The sequence below is a fragment of the Aspergillus uvarum genome, assembly GCF_003184745.1.
Source record: "Aspergillus uvarum CBS 121591 unplaced genomic scaffold BO82scaffold_41, whole genome shotgun sequence".
Taxonomy (NCBI): domain Eukaryota; kingdom Fungi; phylum Ascomycota; class Eurotiomycetes; order Eurotiales; family Aspergillaceae; genus Aspergillus; species Aspergillus uvarum.
In genome coordinates, this window is record NW_020291338.1 from 199,378 (window position 1) to 221,266 (window position 21,889).

The 21,889-nt window shown below is 52.2% G+C and overlaps 5 protein-coding genes across 5 annotated transcripts; 1 reads left to right on the top strand and 4 right to left on the bottom strand.

The window, feature by feature from the left end:
* Positions 1-415: 415 nt before the first annotated feature.
* Positions 416-1,839, bottom strand: BO82DRAFT_355953 (GPI anchored serine-threonine rich protein). Its single transcript, XM_025635591.1, has one exon. It carries the CDS (start codon positions 1,411-1,413, stop codon positions 661-663), a length of 753 nt encoding a protein of 250 aa, XP_025490155.1. The 5' UTR covers positions 1,414-1,839; the 3' UTR covers positions 416-660.
* A 2,456-nt stretch (positions 1,840-4,295) lies between these two features.
* On the bottom strand, positions 4,296-6,098 carry BO82DRAFT_419112 (aldehyde dehydrogenase; the record flags this gene model as incomplete). The annotated part of the gene is made up of 4 exons (XM_025640100.1): positions 4,296-4,599; positions 4,662-5,104; positions 5,166-5,559; positions 5,635-6,098. The coding sequence occupies 4 exons, from the start codon at positions 6,096-6,098 to the stop codon at positions 4,455-4,457; spliced, it is 1,446 nt and encodes a 481-aa protein (XP_025490156.1). The 3' UTR covers positions 4,296-4,454.
* Positions 6,099-7,909: 1,811 nt separating this feature from the next.
* On the bottom strand, positions 7,910-8,882 carry BO82DRAFT_366393 (protoglobin family protein; the record flags this gene model as incomplete). Its single annotated transcript, XM_025637038.1, has 3 exons — positions 7,910-8,339; positions 8,433-8,682; positions 8,768-8,882. The coding sequence occupies 3 exons, from the start codon at positions 8,880-8,882 to the stop codon at positions 7,910-7,912; spliced, it is 795 nt and encodes a 264-aa protein (XP_025490157.1).
* A 6,707-nt stretch (positions 8,883-15,589) lies between these two features.
* exg1 (glucan 1,3-beta-glucosidase) lies at positions 15,590-17,246 on the top strand. The gene is made up of 3 exons (XM_025629892.1): positions 15,590-15,845; positions 15,905-16,299; positions 16,393-17,246. Exons 1-3 carry the CDS (start codon positions 15,772-15,774, stop codon positions 17,172-17,174), a joined length of 1,251 nt encoding a protein of 416 aa, XP_025490158.1. The 5' UTR covers positions 15,590-15,771; the 3' UTR covers positions 17,175-17,246.
* Positions 17,247-17,723: 477 nt separating this feature from the next.
* BO82DRAFT_314068 (putative importin 11) lies at positions 17,724-21,515 on the bottom strand (the record flags this gene model as incomplete). Its single annotated transcript, XM_025632500.1, has 7 exons — positions 17,724-19,110; positions 19,162-19,350; positions 19,404-19,876; positions 19,932-20,947; positions 21,006-21,143; positions 21,199-21,299; positions 21,351-21,515. The coding sequence occupies 7 exons, from the start codon at positions 21,513-21,515 to the stop codon at positions 18,052-18,054; spliced, it is 3,141 nt and encodes a 1,046-aa protein (XP_025490159.1). The 3' UTR covers positions 17,724-18,051.
* Positions 21,516-21,889: the final 374 nt, after the last annotated feature.

Sequence of the window (21,889 nt, forward strand, 5' to 3'; positions counted from 1 at the left end):
GTCACAACGTCCGATCGATCCCGTCCCACACGTGCACGTCAGTCAGCCTGGGAAGGAGAACCAAATCTCCGGCCAGCCCGCGTTGGCAATTTCAACTAAGATTATGTTTTCTTAGTGATGGGTATTATTAAGTTGACCATTCAAGTAGTGGAGGTGTCATCCCCCCGAGGGGCGGAATTCATTAAGATGAAACATTAGTGGGAGATCAAATAAGTACACAAGGGCCACCAACCCAACATCCCATCAAAGTCGCAGTTATTTGCTTCCGGACAATACACAAACAACATCAAACATCAAACACAGGGGGAAGACGGGGGTCCGTTTTATTATGGTCATCAGATATTTTCTCCCTTGGAGGTTCATTCATGTTGTCAAAATAAAGGGGGGGTATTAACCGAGAACTAGAATATTAGAGAACAAAAAAAAAAAGGAAATCATGTCGAAGAAAGGTAATTCCACATGCCGGAGGGGGGGCATTGGGGAAGAGGGGGTTGTTCTTGTACACAAAAGTTCAAAACAAACAAGCTTAATACATCCGAAGTTTCTTTAAAATTTGTCCTGGTCGAATAAGTATCAAAGCATATGAACAGTCAAACTAAGCTTCATCACAGTGCAGATACACACACCACCACAAAATGCCAAGCTCACGCCCGGGCTAGTTTAGATAGCAAAGATGGCAACCACACCGGCGGCCAAGGCGCCCATGCCCAGGTTCATGGCGTTGCGGTCAGCAGCACCGGTGAAGATGGGGGAGACGGAGGAGGAGCTGGCCGCGGGGGTGCCGGAGGGAGCGGCGGAGCTGGAGACAACACCGGAGGGCTTGGAGGTCACGAAGCCGGTGGGCTTGATGACGGGGACGGAGGTGGCAGCGGGCTGGGTGGCATCCACCGTCTCAGCGACAGTGGAGGTGGCGGCGCTGACGGCGGCCTCGGTGGTGGTCGCGGCAGCAGTGGTGGTGGCAGCAGCCTCAGTGACAGCGGAGGTGGTAGCGGCGGCAGTGGAGGTGGTGGCGGAAGCAACGGCGGACGAGGACGAGTAGTAGGGGTTGGTGATACCGAACTGGGTGGAGTACTGGTACTGGCCTGTGCCCTCGACGACGAGCAGGAGTCCGTAGTGGGTGGTCTCGGGCGCCAGATCAGTGCTGGGGGTCCACGAGAAGCTGCCGGTGTTGTCGATGTCCTCGGCAATCGCGTACAGAGTCTGCATGTTGGTGCTGGGGCCGTGGAGGAGGACCAGAGAGATCTTGCCGGTGGTGGTGGGATCCCAGGTGATGCTGTAGGCCTGGCCAGCCTCGACCTGGTCGTTCAGGCCAGGAGTGTAGATGGCATTGCCGGTGGGGCTCTGGGTGTAGTCGGGCTGGGTGTAGGCCGAGGCCAGGGCAGCAAGGGCAGAGATGACGGCGAAGAAACGCATTTTGATTTGTGGTGTAGGTGGTTAGGTTTGGGAGGGTGGAATTCCTTCGTGAAGAGTGAGTGAATCAAGGAGTGACTGGAGTGGGTTAAGACTCGTGAGATGGCTTGTAGTGCAAAAGAGTGACTACCGTGGGAATGAGGCGTAAAGAACGAAGGACACGAAGGGTGGGTGAGAAGAAAGGAAGGAAGAGAAGAGAAATGTACGAGGGGGCGGGGGGAGGTTTAAAGATGATATGTAAAATTGAAATTAGTGAACTATCCTCAAGAGGAGAAGAGAGAGAGAGAGAGCATAGCCCCCCCCCCGTCATCTTACTCCATCTCGACTACAGTACAATAATCATACGGACTTACCCCTATGGAGGGGGCCGAGAAGGAAAAGCTTCCAGGCTGCCAGACCTTCAACCTGGCCCAATCTGCGGCTCATTTGCGGCAGTGGGGCAGATTGAAATTACTTTTGCGACGGAACTTCAGATACCCAGATGATACATATTTACATGACTCCATACATACTAACTACGGATGACTTGCCCGGTCGAGGACTGAGGGATGCCAGGCCAAAACCCTGAAGAGCCGTGGAATGTATGGATGCAAGCCTCTTTAGCCACCCCGAACCCCCGACTGAACTGCCTAGTAAGATTTAGCGATGTCACCTCAGTGTGATCTCTGTCGTCCCACTGGCTCATCCAGCGGATTAGCCTGAGTATTAGCTGTATTAGCTCGCTTGGATCCCAGCATCGCCGCCATCGCTTGCTGCTGGACGGGGATGTGTCCCAGTCCGTTCCATCGATAGTCTATTGATACCAGCCCTGGGCGGGTAATTTCAACTGACTGACTGACTGACTCAACGAGAACAAGAATAGGGGATGGCTGACATCCGAGGACGGAGGCGAAGAGTGTTCTCGCCTGAATGAAGGCGAGGTGGTGATGAACTAGAATCGTTAGTAAATAGAACTAAATCCAGGCACCCACGGTACCAGACTGGATGGAGCCACAGATCATGGAGTTGAGGGGGGAGGAGGGGGAAGTCTAACAGAGTCTAAGAAGGGTACAGGTGAAACACACATAACCTTATGTGCGAGCCAGCTCAGGGACAGGATATCAGTGATTTGGTATTACTGGGTGGTATTATTTACATGGACAAGTCCGGTAGAAAAGGTAGAAGAGGTAAAAGAGGCCGAAAGGCAAAAAGAGAACTTGGAAGTGGCACGCGCAATGGATTCTGCCACATCCTTCCTCCTTCCTCATTCTTCTCAATTGTCCGGATAATGTCCGGTTCTCCTCTCAGGCCCTCAGACCATCAAACCCTCAGACTCTCTCATTTCTCTCCCGCTGAGCCTGTGGTTTCAATCCACCCAAATGAGATCTTACACTTCCCTGTCTGTCACTTAAGCCCAGGCCGCCAGGAAATGAGGCAGGCGCCACGAGGTCGGAGCGTTGCACAAATTGGATGGCGACATTGGCTCCAGGAAAAACTCCGATTTTTTGGGCGTGCAGGACTGCTACAGGCAAAAACACTAAAAGTCCACGCCAAGCCGATTGTGAAATCCACCTTCGTTCAACCCCACTATCTTGACTTTGGACTTCGGAGTTCAGCCAGGGTTGTTGACTGCTCACTGGGCACTGTTGGTTGACTCTTAAGCCTGGTGATGACCATGCACTGTGCTCTCTTCTCTGTCCCACCATTGATCCGCGCATTCTTTCAGGAGCTACATTGTAGGATGTTCACTTCGAAACCATTACCTGGCCGAGTGAGACTTTGTGAGAATGATGATCGCGGATCACCGATTCCTCCAGTGTGGCACATGAAGTCATTGCTCCTCCCACACAACGGCCCTACCCTCGCCGCTGATTTTCAGGTTCCGTTCCTGTCGCTCATTTCTCGTTCCTGACTGGGTGGGTGGGGACCCTGTCCAAGTGGCAGCCAAACACAGCCTTGGATCCTGGACACCGCAGAAACTTTCAGCGCAATGGATGACAGACTTGCGTCCCCCGGGCCAATGATCGCATCCAATGCAGACTCTACGAAAACCTCATCCGTCATCCGGCACCGTTCCTGGGAGGGGGCTTGGGGGATGGCTGGCCTTCGGCCCTCCCCATTGGGCAAGTAACACGAGGTCAACACCAGAATAAGCAACAAACCTGACCTCACGGCCATGATTGTACGAACTCAATGCTTGATGTGTACCGCCGGGACTCTTTTCAGGGGTCCGGGTCACTTGCGGGCGGTCCGACCAAAGAACAAAATAAATACCCACGTGCCTTTCAGGGCTTTCAGGGCAGAGGTCTTCCTTTTCTGCTAGTAGTTCTGTTTTATCTTACAGGCTTACAGTATAGCGAGGGTATCGGACTACTGCCCATGTCTCGGATCTGATCGCAGACTGCGACCTGACTGATATGAGTACAACTAGTACCTTCACAGGTGGAGATGAGCTGACCACGGGGGCCTGAATTGGTTTAGTCGGCTATGTAGGGCCGGTTCACCGTGTCGGTTGTTTCCTAATTCAGATGACTTGTCTTACTCTCCTCCGAGCTTGGCAAGCCTTGTGTAAGAATATACTGTGTATGTCTATTTACGGTACCCTTTCATCACATTCTGTGACAGAAGACTGGAATACGATCGGGAGTACACCCGCGCGAAAGCGGCTGTGACACAGCAGGAACAATCAAGGCCAACACAAGACCAAAGTCTCACGGCAAATTGCAGCCTCGGGTGCACTCGTCGCATAAATTTCAAGGGTCTGACACGCTGCCGCGCTACACCAAGGACTTAGCGCCTGAATACGGGAACTCGGTTGGAGGAACTCGTGTAATTAGGCTCTACCCTGTCGAACCCTGCTGTAAGTGGGTATCGTAACAAAGAAAATCTCCTGGACCGTCGCTGTAATCCTGCCAGCTAGGGTCCCAATGGCTGAAATGAGAAAGCCCGTCGCCTCGACCCGATCCCTCTTTTGCGACGATGGAAGACCGGCCTCGACCCCGGGCTTGCAAGCTATGTGCCAATAACCATGGATCGTTGTGTGTGGATCATGCGGTCCGATCAGACTATTCCACCCAGGTCACAGTCTTGGTTTGCAACCACTCATCATAACCACCCACACCTCCGAACCGGCCGTATCCGCTACTCTTCCAGCCGCCGTGCGGAAGGACCGGCTCGTCGTGCACAGTCAAGGAGTTGATATGAACGGCCCTGGGTCATAGCAAGAGAGGTTAGGGACAAAGACTCCTGAGCAAAGATACCAATCCACTTACCCGGCTTCGATCTGTTTGGCAACCCTGAGTCCACGGAACAGGTTGCTCGTAAACACCGCAGAAGTAAGACCGTACTCTGTGTCGTTAGCCAGTGCAACCGCATCCTCCTCGGTTTCAACGACAATTAAGGACACGGTGGGGCCGAACGACTCCGTGGCATAAAGATCCATATTCTTGGTGACATCGCCTACGATGACCGGCCGCATGCTGCTGCTATTAGAATCGATGCCTTGGGCCTGTCCGTAAACAAGGTTGGCGCCCTTGGAAAGTGCGTCTTCCACCAACCCCTTATTCTTCTTCACGGCAGCCGAATTCACGAGGCCCAGCGGCGGCACATGCTTTCCGAAAACCTTTTCGGACGCTTCGGCCACCAGCTGCTTGAACCGGTCGGCGACCGATCGCTGCACGACAATGCGTTCGGTGGACATGCAGATTTGTCCGGACTAAACTTCTATCAGAAAATGTCACACGTAGGATGAGTGTCAGATAATTGATGGTCCTTACATGCAGAAATGCACCCATCGCGCAGCACATCGCAGCTTTCTCCAGATTGGCATCGTCCAGAACGATAGCGGACGCCTTCCCGCCCAATTCGAGAAGAACCGGCTTGACATACTTTCCGGCCGTGGAGGCGATAATCGAGCCGACGACAGTGCTTCCGGTAAAGTTGATCTTCCGTACGGCCGGGTGGGCGATGAGAGCAGTGGTGACGGCTGCGGCATCCGAAGTCTGATGGAAGACCACGTTCACGCAGCCTGCAGGAAGACCCGCCTCACGAAAGATGTCTCCAATCGCCCAAAAGCATTTGGGTGCTAGTTCGGAGCCCTTCAAAATCGTCGTGTTACCAGCAGCCAGAGGCAGAGCCACTGCGCGCACTCCGAGAATGTAAGGCGCATTCCTAACTCGGGAGTTAGTTCATGATCAGATGACCAACCGACTATGATTGTCGTGTATGTGGAGGTGAGTACAGTACCATGGCGCAATGCCCAGAACCACTCCGTAGGGCTGCTTGATGACCATGGCAGATTCTCCATTGACCGAAGGCACCGCACCCTCAACGGACGGGATCAATGCTGCGAAGTCCTTCAGAAACCCAACCCCCAGCATGAACGTTTTCTCCACAAACATCCGCCCCGCCCCGGTGGACTCCATCTGATATCGCATCAACTCCTCCTTCCGGGAAAGCATAATATCCGCCGCCTTGTTCAGTATGTCTCTGCGGTCGGAGGGTCTTGTTTGGCTCCATGCGGGGAAAGCAGCCTTCGCGGCGGCCACAGCACGGTTGGCATCGTCGACAGAGGCGCTGGCGCAACGGTCAATGACTTCACCCGTCGTGGGGTTCTTGACGTCGAATGCGACATCGGTTATGACCGACTCGTTGTTGACAATCAGGGGGATGATGGCCGGCAGACCATTGGTGTTGTTCTTAGCGATCATCGTTACTTTAACAATCGACCGGATTGCCTAATCCCTTAGAAGGAAAAAGATCGAAAATTGGTGGCGACCAATGCCGAGGTAGGTGGGAGAGAGACTTCGGAGGACCCAGCGGGCAGGGGTGTGAGGTACAAGGTAAGATTTGAGGGGGAAGAGGAGGAAGGGGTGTTGTGTTTATATCAATCGACCAGAGAGGGGGTGCCAGATGAGCGAGCAATGATCAGAGAGAGAAGTTGGGGCCGGCAGCGCAATTATTCGTCGGTTGTTGACGCTTGTGTTGTGTAGCTGCAGCCACCGAAGTGAGGGGATGAAAATGCCGGGAGGTTGGCTCGGGGGGAGAACGGATGGCAAAGAAGAGGGGCGACGGAGCCGAACCTTCCCTTCAATGTATGGAACAGGCTTCCCCAACTACTAACTTACTAAGAACTCGAGAAGGGAAAAGAAATGTCACTCATCCATGGGCGTTGACTTTCGGCTTGGGGGTGTGGGGGAGATATGCCGAATCCAGTCGGCCGTTCATAAAGTAACGTATGGTCCTTTCACCAGGCTGTTGGTTGGTACTCATGATAAGCATGCATAATTAGTCAGTTGGTCAATTTGATAATCGACTGCCTTGTGGCTTCCATGAGTGCATCGCGTGTTCGACTGCAGCTGGTACATACTGCAGGATGTACGTACCAAAATGGTGCATGTAGGGGGGAGATTATGCTGGGTTCCGTGCCTTTTTTTTAATGGTCCCCACCGGGCAAGGGAATATTAAGGTTGACGGCCGGATGGCGGTTGAGACGCCCAGTCCAAACCGTTGCCGTTTCCCCTTGAACTTGTTAGTTAGTTCGAAGTCCGCTGGCAATAGGTTCGGTTTCATAAATGTTATTCATGCTTACCAATCATGCTTTTCCTTGGGTTCAGTGCTTCAACTTGAATCCATGATGGACACCGGATTTTGTCTTCTGCTTGCAATGAATACTCTAAGGAGTACTCCGTACTCTACTACTCGTAGATACCTTACCGAGTTACTCCATTCATCTTCTCAAAGCGTCTTAAAGGAGCAGGCGGGGGGGGAAGCCTATTCATTGCAATCCAATGGCAATCATTACTTGAGCCCCTCGCATGCCCGCTGCAACGGCGATCTTGTCCTTTATTGGATCCCGTGACTCGTGGCGTCCCCGGTTCTTACTTTACTTAGTCTAGCATGGATTGGATGATAACACCAACCACTTCTATAGAGTAGATTTGCACCCGACCTATTCAAGTACTGCTTGTACTGTACACACTGGCGTTTCGACGATCCAACATGCGGTTACTAATGTTGACCATACCGTGAGTTACCGTCATGTGATGTTTTGCTGACTCGCCGAGTGTACCTGAATCAGGTACGATAGCGTGGGTCACGGCCCATCCCCAATTACTTGCATGTCGATCACCAACCAGGGGACAATGACATGCAGGATCTCCCCCTTTCACTCCCCTCCCTCACCAAAGTGAGCCGACACGACAACCATCTACAGAGTCTGTGAATGATAAAGGCCTGGAACCTTGAACTTGCGTGATTATTGACGGAAGAGGTGGCGTCATAGTGCCTAGAGTCGATTATCCTTCCCCACGGGGCGCTTCCTGCGTTACTTCATCCAGATAGAGAGAAGGCACACTCTAGAAAACGAACAAACAAAACCAATGAAACCAATTAAACCAGAGTCCGGGAATATATATACCTAACGCCCGCTATGCTCCATGCCCCTTTATATAACCTTTTCAGCACAACACCAATGGAATAGACTACCGCCTGACTCGAAAAGAGCCCAGTCGGCTCCAATTTACTTCCCAGCCCAGATCTTCGTTTGAGATGAAGTTGGTGCCATGTCGGCAAAAGGGCAGGCAGGGGTATTAGTGGGAACGTTGCCACTTCGGACGCTGGAACGATCATCCTCGCTCGAAGTGCCCGAGCTGCTATCGCCCAGGATCTTCTTGTCGCCCAAGTAGCCTTCTTTCTCATCGACAATGATCTCCGACATCTCATCGGCGTACTCCTCGCCGTCTCTCATGCGCCATCTCGCCACGAGGTCGTTCTGGATCCAGATGATCTTGCTGATGGCCCGGATCAGGGCGATCTTGCGTGGTAGGGAGAGGTGGGGGTGCGACATGAGAGCTTCGGTGAAGATATCCTGGATGTATCCCAGGCAGGCGCCCATGTGGATGTATTCGATGTTCAGCGAGTAGAGACGCTCTTGGGCCGTGTGCATCATTCTGGGGGGCTGGTCAGACTTTCCATTTTCTCAATCTCACAGCATGTGACCTGCTACGGGTTCGAGGCCCCAGTCTCGCCAGGTGTGAACTTACCCAACTTTGTTCAAGTACCGCCAGAATTCCATCTGGGACGGGTCGGAGCAGAGCTTCGTCAAGTACCATCGCAGGAACATCTTCCGACGTTGAATCTGAGGGCTCTCCTCGGTGAAGAACTCTTCTATCGGGGTCTCGTCGGCGGTGTCTCGGGTGTGGAAGGCACGTGCGGTGATGTCGGTTTCGAGGAGTTTCTTGTAGACGATGTTGACGACAGCCGGGATCAAGGCTTTGATGTATTTCGACCCTCCTACCAGCGCTTCAACGTCGCCTTATATGCCGCCACCAGAGTCAGCTTGGAAAGCTTCGATCGGGAATGGAGGACGAGCACTCACTTGAGTTGAAGTCCAAGAAGTCTCGAAGATAATTGATGCGCGCCTCTAGGCGGGTATACAGAGCCTTTCGTTCGACATGCTTCATCGGCCGACCGGAACCGAGCGAGTGTTCCATTTTCAAGAGAGGGTATTCGTCCTCAAGAGATATCAAGGTGTGACTGATAGAGAATCGAAGGAGGCGTTCTGACAGGGGCTATATGACAGCGGCAGGCTTTTCACGAACTCCTGGGGTTGGATCGAGAGATAAATCTGGCGAGGATGGAAAGATAATGGAAGAAAATCGAAGGATATTTGGGGACCCATGAGAGGACAGCGACATCATGCGATTATATATGTTGACTGGGCGAGGGGGGCTTCAGCCCGGGGGGGGGTCAGCGATCAGTGGGCATATCAAGATCCTGCCTGCACTGATTGCCAGTTCAGAAAATCCGAATCCGACCCTCCTCCACGCGGGAACGGATCCATCATGATAATTGTGGGCACTTGATCAAGAGGAGACGAAGGGAGTTTCACTATCCCAACTAAGGACGGCGATGTATCCAGCACGGGTCGCAGGCGTGCAGCATCAGACCAGACAGGGACAGTCACCGTCCAACGGCCCTTGAGGATCCCGAGACTTGGCGATTACTTTTGCTCTGCAGCTCGGTGGTCTGATGCACTTATTACTTACTCCCTTTAGGCCAATGGTCTAGTTACTACCCACTGAATGCCGGCTATCATCATATCAACATCATATCACCCTCGTACTCTTTTTCTTACGGTTGTACTCATCGTCGCCGATCTCATTGTGCGTTCCCAACTGCTGCCGGTGCGCTGGGATGCACCCAACCAGACTTCGTATTAAGTTGCATCCTTCCTCCACGCGTCGCCGCCTGGATTTCGGGAACATGCCCTATGACAAATGGCATTGGGGAAGAAATTCTCCACGAACATGATCGAAAGAGGAAAAAAGCAAGAAAAGGGAACTTCAAACTTTGGCGTGGGGCGTTCGACGTGTCCATGTTCCACGCAATGGACATAATCATCCTAAATTAACTCCCGTCTACTAATCAAAATGTCTAGTGCAAGGGAAGAGCCGAATGACTATTGTCAGCTTCGTCGAATATCAATGGCGGAAACTTGAATGGCAAAGCTATGTTGAACCACTATTCCAACCCAGGCGATTGTCCAGCGCCCGAACTGGACCGAAACCCACACCTTCAAGGCCAGAAATTATTAAGATTCCCTTTTTGGTAAAATCCTACGCAGGCCTCGCAGATTAAGGGAGCAATATTCTGATGGTTTAGCTCTGTTTCTTCTCATGCTCCTCCACCGGGCCCGACGTCGTCGCCAGTCGGAGCCGATGGCCGACCGACAGACCTGCGTTCGCAGCCCAAAAAGACAAGATCGAATAATCCTTGACGTCCCAATTCTTCTTAGCAGCGGTGCTGTTGGAGTTACTATCATACTTCAGTTACATCCATTCAGCCACAGTCGATAATAGGAAGGAGTTCTATTGTTACTCCTCGTCGCGGCTATAGTTGCGAAAGGCATCGAGATAAGTCCAGACACTGTCGCGATTCATTTATCAAACTCAAATTGAGGTTCGTAATTGAAGAAACTGATGCCTGTTACTGGATGCCTCGACCTCCTTACTCTCAAGCGATCATCAGGGGCATGGCAGAATTCCGATGCAATGTGAGCTATCATCTTCAAAAAAGTATGTTTTTTCGTTCGGCCGAGGGGGGAAAAAAGATCATCAATAAAAGGAGAACAAGCTACCTCAATTGGGGGGGGGGATCCCCCATTACTAATAGGCAGAAATAGACACGGAGAGTAAAAAAGAGGCAAAAGAGACGATGAATATTTTTTTTTCCTTCGCCCGGCTCTGCTCTCATAGGCGAATTAGATTGAGAACCGGTTTCTCCCTACGATCAGGCCACCACTGCGATGTGGACGAAAACAAAACCAACACCATCATAGGAAACTAGCAATTAATTTTTAGTTCGTGAAGGGCAACAAACAGAGTGATTAAATCATCTAGCAGCAAATCGTCCGATTCATCAGTGGTCCCATTCCACTCATCTCAATGTTCATCACGCGACTCTCCACGGAAAGCCAAAAGCATATGCTAATCGATAGCTATCAGCATAGTCTAACGGACGGTAGCTTCCTGCGCAGCGCTGCAATCCTCCGCTTCGGCAGTTCGGATCTCTGATTGTCATGATTGCGGCTGTTGCTCTTGGCTTGAGCCGCGGTTGATTCTTCCGCTCATCGTTCGCCACAATCGCCAGCCAGGGACATGATGAAGTGACATCACTCAGGCTGGTCTCCCAACACCCAGCGGGATCCGATCCACTATTGATGATTCCCTTGGATGGCAGCCTGTCACTTGACCACTACGGTAGCCATACTGAAGATCTTTGTTCGAAGCAACCGTACAGACAATTCCACCAGCCCTGCGCTGCGTGATTGATTCCATTTTTGAGGTTGGGGATCGGAGAGGCTGATTGGCGGACGCCGCCAGCATTCGGTTCGAGAAGAGTTGAGGCGGAAGCAGTTGCTCAGGAATTCGCACTGGGCGCTCCCCCTTTTCCGTGGTCCATGGTCCTGTCACAGGACTCTGGGTGGTGGTTCCAGCTTGCCCAGCTGAGTATATCCTCCGTGAATCCCCGTCAACAGTCAAACAACGGCCAACTCCCACCCATTCGCAACATTTATATTGGGTTCTATAGAGAGCATTGGGCTACCTCGTAACACAGACTGGCTGACTAGATCAAGGTATTGCGCTAATGCCAACAACCGCTGGCAAAAGAGAACTAGGCGTGACTCCGCAATCGGCCGTTGAAGCGGTTTTTTTCGGTGGGCTAGACAGTAGACAGAACAAGTTCAACATTATAATCAAACCAAACACAGAAACATCCCGGTCCGCAGCCGAAGAACGCCGTCGGCACGCGATGGGGCTCGGTTCGGTGGTCCACTCGAGGAATAATGGATCTCCCCTCCCCCCCGGGTTAGGTTAATTAGCTTGCTTGGAAAAAACGGGCGGGCAGACCTGCTGCTGCCACTTATGATCATCATTATTCTCATTGGTGTCTCAACTTGCACCAGATTCACAACGAGAGCAATGGACAGGGATCCATGATTGAGATCGCGATGCTGGTCTCCTAGATATTGCCAAGTCAATCGAGCCTTGGCTTTGTTGGAGAAAAAAAAAAAAAAGGGAATAGAAACACCTTACCGATCGTTAGCTATGGGCTCTCTACTTCTACTTTGCCTACTAGAAAATCGGGTACTGTACGTGCTGCACTTGGCTGGCCCTTGATTAAGCAGCAGGCTTTGCAAAGACCGGTCAATTGATGAACTCGAATGCCACGAGAGCAAGTCTTGTTGATCTATCCACACTAGGAATGGCTGCCTGGTCTGCCGTGATATTCAATCTAGGACTGGGGTTCTAATAGCAGCAGCAGCAGCAGCAGCAGCAGTGGTACGCTTTACCTTGCCCGGGCTGTGTGATGTCTATGCCTCCAGTCTGCCGGGCTCAATGACCTGATGGGAGCAGCTATGACTCGCTGTGCGGTATCGGTTAAGGATTGCACATCCCTGCATTCACATGTGCTTTCTGTGTTTTTCTTCTGATTTTTCTATTTTTATCTCCAGACCAACTCTGGCTATCAGTCTGATTCTCTTTACACTAAAACCCGGGGGTTGCTTTTTCGTGATCAATCCACATAGCACCATGACGAAGCAGTTTTGCGCTGCGGAAGACCACTGCACCGGCTGGTGTTCACGGTATTTCGAGATTATGAGCACGCTGAAATTAGCAGATGCTCCATTGCTCGACTACCAGGTAGAAGTTCGGCATTGACACCATGAGCGCTGCCAAATGTGTGAGACAGCGCCCTTGAGCATCTTACTGCATGCTGAACGACACAAATAATAGGCTATACGTGGTTTCGACACTAGAGCTCCTACATCCGACTCACCTACGCCCAGGGGTTCATGGATAGTATAGACTGACCAGGATACGAAGCAGATCTGTCTCCCCCTACCGAAGAGCCTCGACGCTGCCACGTCCGCTAACCAGCAGGGTTTCTTGAGAAGAAGCCTGCATGGTGAGACATGTCGCGTGTCTTGCTGCCCGTTTCTGCTTGGCAGTACAACCAACCCCTTGCTCGGCAATTTGGTCGGCGCATAGCGATCGATTGCCAGATCTCGACCGAGAGGAAGGAAGGGAGGCTTTAACCATGCTTGGTAATGGAGCACCGACGGGGTCGGGAAGATGGCCCTCTATCCGTCCCGTTCGTTGCCCACCATACCGAAACAACCGGAGGAAGCGTTAGCCAACTTAGCTCTGGATCATGACCACGGTACTCCGCCGGGAATGGACAAGGGGGGTGGTAAGTGGTTCCTTGGATGGCATGAGTTTCCGAAGTTGGAGTTGTAGATCGTAGCTTAGCCCAGATTAGACAGGCAGACTAAGCCAGACTAACTTCATGCAGGGGTAACCGCTTTAGTCAAACCCCAAGCACTTTTTTCTCATGTCCCTTTTTTCTCTCCTAATTTCTCCGCGATGCAGCTGCGATGGTTCGATTGAGGGGAGGATACGTACTCCGCAGCGGTATGATTCCCAGTGGTACGAGTTGTATATACTGGTTCCCGGAAGCCACAAATCGCATCTTGCCGGATGCCGACGAGGCGTAGTTTAACACTAAAGACGGATATTAAGAGCGCCTTGACGCAGGTCGAGATTGGTTGGCGACTTTCATCAAGCCACATGACGTAGAGACATGGGAGTTGAAAGGGGACTCAACGCTAAATGAGCTCTTCAGGTACCATCGCTTGTCCAACAAAATCGATGAATCTCTTCATCGACAGGTTCAGGGGGAGGGCCCGGGATAATCGTTACTTGATGTGATCGATGTCGGCAAAACGATAGCCGAGATTGAGATCGTAGGGCCATAATACTTTTGAGACCGATAGGCTATGATAGCCTTGGATTTTGGGAGGGGGCCAGGTTTGCAACAATGCAGTGGGGAGATTTCTGGTGTTCGGTGGGGGAGTGGGAGAATCGATCGTGGGTGCACGGTTGATAATCTTAGATCACACGCGCACAATCTGCTTTCTCCGCGGAGCAACCTGTGTGTGTTTGGGTGCGAGATCGGTATGGTTCTGGGGAAAGTTGATTTCATCATCTTCGGGACGTAGTAGCGTTGAATAGAGGGAGTGCGAGTCGCCATTCCCGCTCTTTGGTAGAGAGTATTGGAGTAACGGAGCAGAGACAGAAAAGGGCAATTGTTTCTGTTCGGAGACAAACTTGACCAGGAAAAAGGTACATGTGTGTATTGCCTGATAGCGAAACCATGTGTTTGTTAATTAGCGGTTGACCATGACTAGTACAGAATGGCAGCAGGTATGACGCGACTTGCGACTCGTTTGTGTTCGGTCTGCATTGCATAAAGAGAGAGGCGAGCCAAACCCTCCCTGGTGTGCTTTGCTCAGCTATGCTTGATCGGTCTTCAGTCCAGTTCGCGTCAATGGATCTAGAGGTAGGAAATGAAGCATGAATCATGGGACAAGTTGGGATGTCTTCACATGACGGGAAAATGGCCGTGGTTCGAACCGTTCGAACCCAGGCGGGGCCACGTGACACACTCCGCATCCGGCCCGCCGTTCTTGCCTTTTTGACGTACGTACTCTTTCTTCGGCTTCCTCAACGCGGTTCTCCCAATTGATTTGTCTTTCGCCGGGTTCAGAATCACCCCCGGTATTTGGGGCACTTTCTTGACCTTTGCGACGTATTTGGCCGCTCAGATGTTGTACTCAGAGATACCAATTGGTGCCCGACGAGCTGCATAAAGAAAGGGAGCAGGAGAGGAAAGAGAGAGACAAGGAGGGATGCCCAGAGCTCTCAGACTCAATTCCACAGCCAGGATTGCAATCCCCCCTCCCTCCTTCACAACTTTACCCAAATGATTCAACTTCACCAGAGGACAGAAAAGGGCTTTGGGCGAACTCCCCGCCCTCCTCGCTCCATCAAAACCATGGAAAACTTACTTCCCCTCCTCCCTTGCAAAGGTGGAATTGGCCGCTGATCTACATCTGATCGCCATCCGTGACGTCCTATTTAAACTACTGCGGGGGAGCAAAAAGGGTCCAATGCACCCAAGGTTGAGGAGCCCTCGGCCGCGCTTCCATGGATGCATGGCGGACGATTTGGCCTTGCGTCTTAATTCTCCCTCTCCTCCTGCTCCACCTCCACCTCCTTCCCGCGCCTCAGGGTCCGGCTCATCCACAATCTATATGATTTGCCGGATCTTTGGGGTCCTCCTGCAACCGTCAGGGTGACTTCACATCTCATTGATTGTAGGATCATGTGGCTGGTCTGAATCGCAAGGTGGGTCGGGGAAATCCCCCATCTCCGCCAGACAGACAGTGATGGGTGATATGTCACTTTTCATTTGTGATTGCTTTGTCCCTGACTTGACCCTAAACCTGTCACCCTGTGGCGCGCCCTGTAACATCGTGATCGATCTGAGCCCCCAAGAAAAGCCGAGAAAACAAAACTTTACACTAGGTTTATTTAAAGACTATTCTCCTTTTTCGTTCCTTGTCGTCCTGTATAGTTCCGTCTGCGTCCTCAATCGCTGGAGAATGTGAACCGAGGACTATCGCTCTAGATCATCTAGCGATCAGCCTCGCTTATACGAACCTACTTTGCCTGACTGCATTCGGCGTCTCCGTATCTACAGCCAGCTCCAAGACATCGACAAGTGGTCTGGCCGCTAGGCCAATCCTCTGAACGCAGTCCTTATTGCGATCTGTGCAGATCGCTTCAAGATCCCCGCTCTGAATTCGGGGCGTTCCTCTGTTTGCGGTCGTCTGACTTCCTGCGTCTTCAGGTCTTCTTTACTTAAACCATCTGAATTCCATTCCTGTTCAATGCAGATCGCAGCCAGGATTCCTCTTCGCAACCCAGCCTCCTAAATACTCATTGAAAAAAGCAATCTTCGTGTGTTCGCAGTATGTTGGGTAAACGCATGCAAAACGCGCTTCTGGCGCTTGGTCTCGTCGCCGTGGGCACCGATGCCGCTGCAGTGTTCGTACTCCTGCTACTCCTTGTTGATCTGTTTGTTTTCGACTAATACGCACATGAAGGCGCTTGGAAAACCGTGCGAGTGCATTCGACTACAAGAGCCAAAAGATCTATGGCGTCAACCTCGGTGGCTGGCTGGTGACCGAGCCCTGGATCACACCTTCAATCTACGATAATGCAGGTGATGCAGCTGTCGACGAATGGACCTTGACCCAGACACTGGGCAAAACTGAAGCCCAGTCCCGTCTTTCTGCTCACTGGAGCTCGTTTATCACACAGGATGACTTCAACCGAATCGCCCAGGCCGGTCTCAACCACGTCCGGATTCCAATCGGCTACTGGGCCCTTGCGCCTATTGAAGGCGAACCCTACGTCTATGGTCAACTGGAATACCTTGATCAAGCCATCACCTGGGCACGAAGTGCCAACCTTAAGGTCATTCTCGATCTACACGGCGGTAGGCTTCCTTTTCCCCACATTATTACTACACACCCCCTTGCGCCAGGTTTCGGAGGCCACAATTGATGCTGACCCAGGGTTATCATCTTAGCACCGGGATCCCAGAACGGGTTCGACAACAGTGGCCGCAAGGGCCCCATCCAGTGGCAGCAAGGGTCGACGGTGAATCAAACCCTGGTCGCCTTCAATGAACTCGCCAAACGCTATCTCCAGTACTCCGATGTCGTCACGGCTATCCAAGCGCTCAACGAGCCCAGCGTTCCCGGCGGGGTTAACCAGGACGGGCTCAAGCAGTACTACTACAGCACCCTGGCGACGGTGCAGAGCCTGAACCCGGACACCGCTCTCGTCCTGCACGACGGCTTCCTCTCCGTGGACTCGTGGAACGGCTTCATGCAGTCCTCCAACGCCGTGATGGACACCCACAACTACCAGGTCTTCGACAACGGTCTGCTGGCGATGGACATCAACACGCACGTCCAGACCGCCTGCGCCTTCGCCAACCAGCACCTGGTCACCACCGACAAACCCGCCTTCGTCGGCGAGTGGACCGGCGCCCTCACCGACTGCGCCAAGTATCTGAACGGGAAGGGCGTCGGCGCCCGCTACGACGGCACCTACGGCTCCAGCGGCGCCATTGGCAGCTGCGCCAGCCACAGCACCGGCACCGCCGCCGGCCTCTCCGCCGACGAGCGCACCAACACTCGCCGCTTCATCGAGGCCCAGCTCGACGCCTTCGAGAAGAAGACCGGCTGGGTCTTCTGGACCTGGAAGACCGAGGGCGCCCCCGGCTGGGATCTGCAAGATCTTCTGGCCGAGGGCTTGTTCCCGAGTCCCTTGTCCGATAGACAGTACCCCGGACAATGCTCTTAACTTTGTACTTCTTCTGTGTTTAATTTTCTTCTCCAGTTTGTTCATCTCTTCGATTCTATTCCATCTGCATTTGTTCTTGAGCCATTGGGCGCACTGTGCCATTTATCTTTGTTACATATGACATGAGAATGAAATTTTTGGCATTTATTCAGTAACTTTACCTTTGACCGGTGCTTTCCACATAATATCTGTCTGGTATCCTGTTGCATGGAGCCAGTTGCCACCCGGTTGGTTTATGTTCTGTTTGATTGTTGAACATGTCCGGGGGACTGCTCCCTTCCCTGCCTTAGGCTTACAGGCTCCCAGGCTTCCTTCTTTCGTCGTTCCTTCCTTGTTGGGCGTCGAAGAGACCATTCATGATGCGTGACAGGCCTTACCTAACGATCCAAAACCCTTTTTATTCAGCAAGCTACGCGATGGTGGATCGATAGCAAATAAGCCCTTCCGTACATGGCTTACGTCACCTCCTGGCACGCCTAGCACCTTCTTCCATGATTAATCCATAATTCAATGGGCAGACGGAGTACGCGACCTCAAAAGAACTTAACTGACTATCCATTCATTCGAACCATGAACTTATCTATATGTATGGGGTATTTCGGTAACAGTTATCGTCAACAGAGACACGGGGAAGATGAAAAAGAAAATGACGAGAGAGAGAGAGGAAAAAACAGTCTGTCCATGTAAGAGAACTGGCGGGGAAATGAATCTTTGTCGGAAGAATGACGAGCAAGCATGGTAGATGGGATGCATAGATACGATGCAACAAACGGCAGGCATATGCAGGGCAACACATGATCATCAGAAGTGTGAAAAGGTCGGAAAAATGTACGAAAGGGAATTAGTGGATCCGAACGGGCGCGCTCCCCTAGGTCTTTCAGAGCAAGCCCAGAGCCCCGAAAGCCGCAACCACCTCCCGGTCAACGTTCAGCAGCCAATCCTCCTGGAAGCGCTGCTCGCCTCCGCAGGCGACGATGACGGAACGGAGACGCTCCCGGATGAACTCCCGGATGTTGACCTTGTGCAGGATGTCCATTTCATCCCAGGCGCGACGACGCTCATTCTCCGGCGGTTCGTGCTCGTCGCCGGCGGCCGTTTGGGCGTTGTTCCAGTAGATGAGGTAGTCGCCGCCGCGCGGGTCGTCGGGGTTTGTGCCACCGGCGTCTTCGGAGAGCTCGGTCACGATGTCGGTCCACATAGTCATGTAGGACTGGAGGTTGTTGAGGAGATAAGTCGGAGGCTGGGAATCGGGTCCATTCAGGGTGAGCAGTTGGGTGAGAGCGAGGGCGTGCAGTTTCTTCTGGGTGCTGCTACCGATGTTGTCGTAGTGGAGAAACCACTCCGTCAAGATCCAGGCGAGAGCTTGCTCCTCAGAAGTGTTGGTGGCAGAGGCCACGGCGGAAGTAAAGATCTTGGGGTGGGCCACGGCGAGGCGTGCAAGGACAGAGAAATAGTCCGTCTCCACAACTCCATAGACGGAGGTCTGTTTGCGGTTGGGTCCCGTGGTTTGACTGGCTTCGTAGGCAGAGTGGAGTCCCTCCAAAAGGGCAGGAAGGAAGGAACTGTCGAGGAGGGAACGGGTGATCACGTTGTAGGTGCTCTCGCTACCGCCATCTACCGCTTCGGCGCCACGAAGCATCAATTCCACGAGACGGGGTACGACGCCCAGCCGCTGGCGAGTGGTGATCTTCAGGAGTGTCTCAAGGGAGACGAGTAGTGGGAAGCGAATCCGATCGCTGAGAATCTCCTGAGGGGCGAGAATAATGTAGGATTCAACAATTTGAAGGGCTTGTGGGGCGCTATCCGTGGCTGCCTCCATAATGGGCATAAGGGCTGGAATGAGGGACAAGATCTCTGGAGAAGCCGGGGAGGGTGTTTGCATAAGGATCGCAGACCAGAGGTCGAGAGCTTCGTCGAGCAGGTAAATGAGGGTCTCCTGTATGATCATGAGAATTGGAAAACTGGTTCAGTGGGATTTGAAGCTTACAGAGCCTGGCTCGACAGAGTTCTGGATTAGAGGCAAGATGATTGAGTGGTATCGAACTGAGTCTTGCTTGAGAGAATGGATGAGGGACGAGAGAAGAGTGAGGATGGCTTGCTTCATCAGGTGTTCTTCTCCAGAGCTTTCCCAAAGAGGTGGCAGCAAAGACAGAATTTGGTCCGAGAAGGGAGCAATCTAAGCGAGGTCAGAATCGATTGCTAATTACTTGAACTTGTTGATGCACTTACATGATCTTCCATCTTGACCACAGCCATACGAACAGTATCGAGTAGGCCCATCCTAGTCTCTGAGAGCTCCACTTCTTGAACAAGAGACATCAGGTCTTGGAGAATGGAAGGAGCATATGGCAAGAATTCAGTCGGTGAGAACTCAAAAGGGTCGAGCACGTTCTTCAGCTGTCTACCAGCACTGATGCGTACAACCAGGTCATTCAACGGGTCTTTCCGACTGAGCAAATGCTGAAATACTTGATACACGGCATTTCGGTTGAGCTCGCTCGCCTTGACTGGAACCCACTGGCCCAGGAGAATAGCGATCCTTCTTCGAAGAAGATTATAGCCTTGCTCTTGAAGTTGAACTTCCGGCACGAGTGTGGCCTCGAGGAATTTGTTGAAGTCCAGGTGCTGTTCTAGACTAGCTGCAGATAATCCAATGGCCGAGTAAAGCGAATCCTTCAACAGCACGTCGTGGTTGTCGGGGCCTATAAAATATTGTCAATATAGAACTGGTGGCAGAACTCAGTTTGGACTGCTTACTTGCGAAGCCATAGAAGACGTGCAGCAGACGGGGGATGAGCAGTTCCTTGAAGTGAATGACAAGGTCAAGGAAGAGCTTTTCCGAGCAAGACCGTATGGAAAACTCCCATGCCTCGGCGATGTCCTCTTCTTTTCTCTCCCATTCTTCTGGGTCTTCTTCCCATTCTTGAAAATCGTTCTTTCTGAATCGAAAGAATTGGGTAACCAAGAGTTCCATAACACTAACGACGAAGTCGTGCGTGAAAAGTTCGGCTTTGATGAGTTCAACAGATTGCTTCTTCTCTTCCTTGTCCTCTGCAGTTTGGTACTTGAATGTCTGCGCAGGGTTGAATGCCATTTTCGAACAAGCTCTGATCAGAAGGAGCGCTCTCAGCCCTGTTTTTTCCATTAGAGACTTGCCCTCTGATTCTCCGTCAGCTCCGAGCTCGCTGTAGTGTTCGCCGAGCTGAGTGACCAGAGTCCAATAGGCTTGAACAAGACGAATGCTGTCGGGTAGCAATGCAAAAGAGGCCGGTCGGTCCTTGGCCATTTCCACATGGAGCTTAGAGAGTTGTAAAAGATGCTTTTCGACTGCCCTTTTAAACGGATCTGAAATGGCTGCAGGGCCATTGACGAAGTTCAGAAATCTGCTGAAGTGGGCATGAGTGAGGACCCAGAACTCGCGAACGTCCTTATCCCGGTTAGGATGCTCAAAACCGGCAATTACCAGGCGTCGGATAACCTTCAGAGACACAAGGCTTTGTTCCATCATCCCCAGCAATGCTGTCTCATCAGCTCCTCCTTGCTCCAGCCAAGGTACCCAGGTGTTCACCTTATCCACATATATGCCACCAAGCAGATGGAAGACCTCGGGTGCCACGGACTGAAGGTTGGCACGAGTCCTTTGTAAGCGAGCTGTTGATAGCTCTTTGATAATCTGCAGTAAAATGATAAGGGTCCGGGGTAATTGTAACGGGTTCGCGCCAGGCTGGGTGGAGGAGCGGAGGAAGGCGATAATCGAGGAGATTGCGTCAGGCCTGCGAGAACAATCAGCTAACGGCAACAAGCCCAGCGCAGTGATGCGAGATCACATACCAGTCTTGAGGAAACTCGTAGCGCATTATCTTAGCCAGCATCAAGGCATTGTGAAGGGCGAGTAGAGGGGCAGGTTCCACGACACCAGCTTGGAGTGCCCTGAGCTTGATCTGTTCCTTCTCCTCCTTTTTGATGGCACTTTGCGAGTATGTCAGTCCCTGTATATGAAGCCAAAGAGCTCAGGCAAGCCTACTTAGTAGCGGTCTTTCGCCAATACTTGTCGATGCCGTTCTTCAACTGGATGATGGCAAGGTATCGAACTTCCGATGGGACGGACTGATCTAGGAATACGTCCTGCGGAGATCAGAATTTATTGTGGCAGCCGAGTCCGTGGGAGAAGCTTACCTGAAGGTATGTGTAGTACATCTCCTGTTTCTCCCAATTCTGGAGTTGTTGGGTACCCGTTTGCACCCGCTGTTGGGTTGAGCTCGCCGCTAAGATGAGTGCATTGAGAACATTATGCGGTGTCAGCGGGTTGGCTTCCCCTGCCAACTCGATGATCGAAGCCATGTTGTGCGTGAGATGCTATGTCGTCGGGTATAGAACCGACTAGTCGACGGTGGTGTATCGCACGCGTCGTATTGCGCAGCTTGAGGGGTACTCGGAAACTTAATTACACGCGAGATGGAAGGCGGCCAAGACAGGAACCCCAACGACTCGATGAAGCAAGTGATGCAGGTACGGTTGAGTCCTGAAGTCCTGTCCTGTAAGATTACAAGAAGACTGGGACTGCGGGGGACGGGGGGGGAGAAGGAATGTGAGGTGTATTGTTAACAATGACAAGGAGCAACAAGCAGCAGAGAAGCTTCAGGGCCGGTCACCTGCCTGATTCATTGATTCGACTGCTAGCAATCTTTCGTCCCCGCCTCGGCGGGACACCCCGG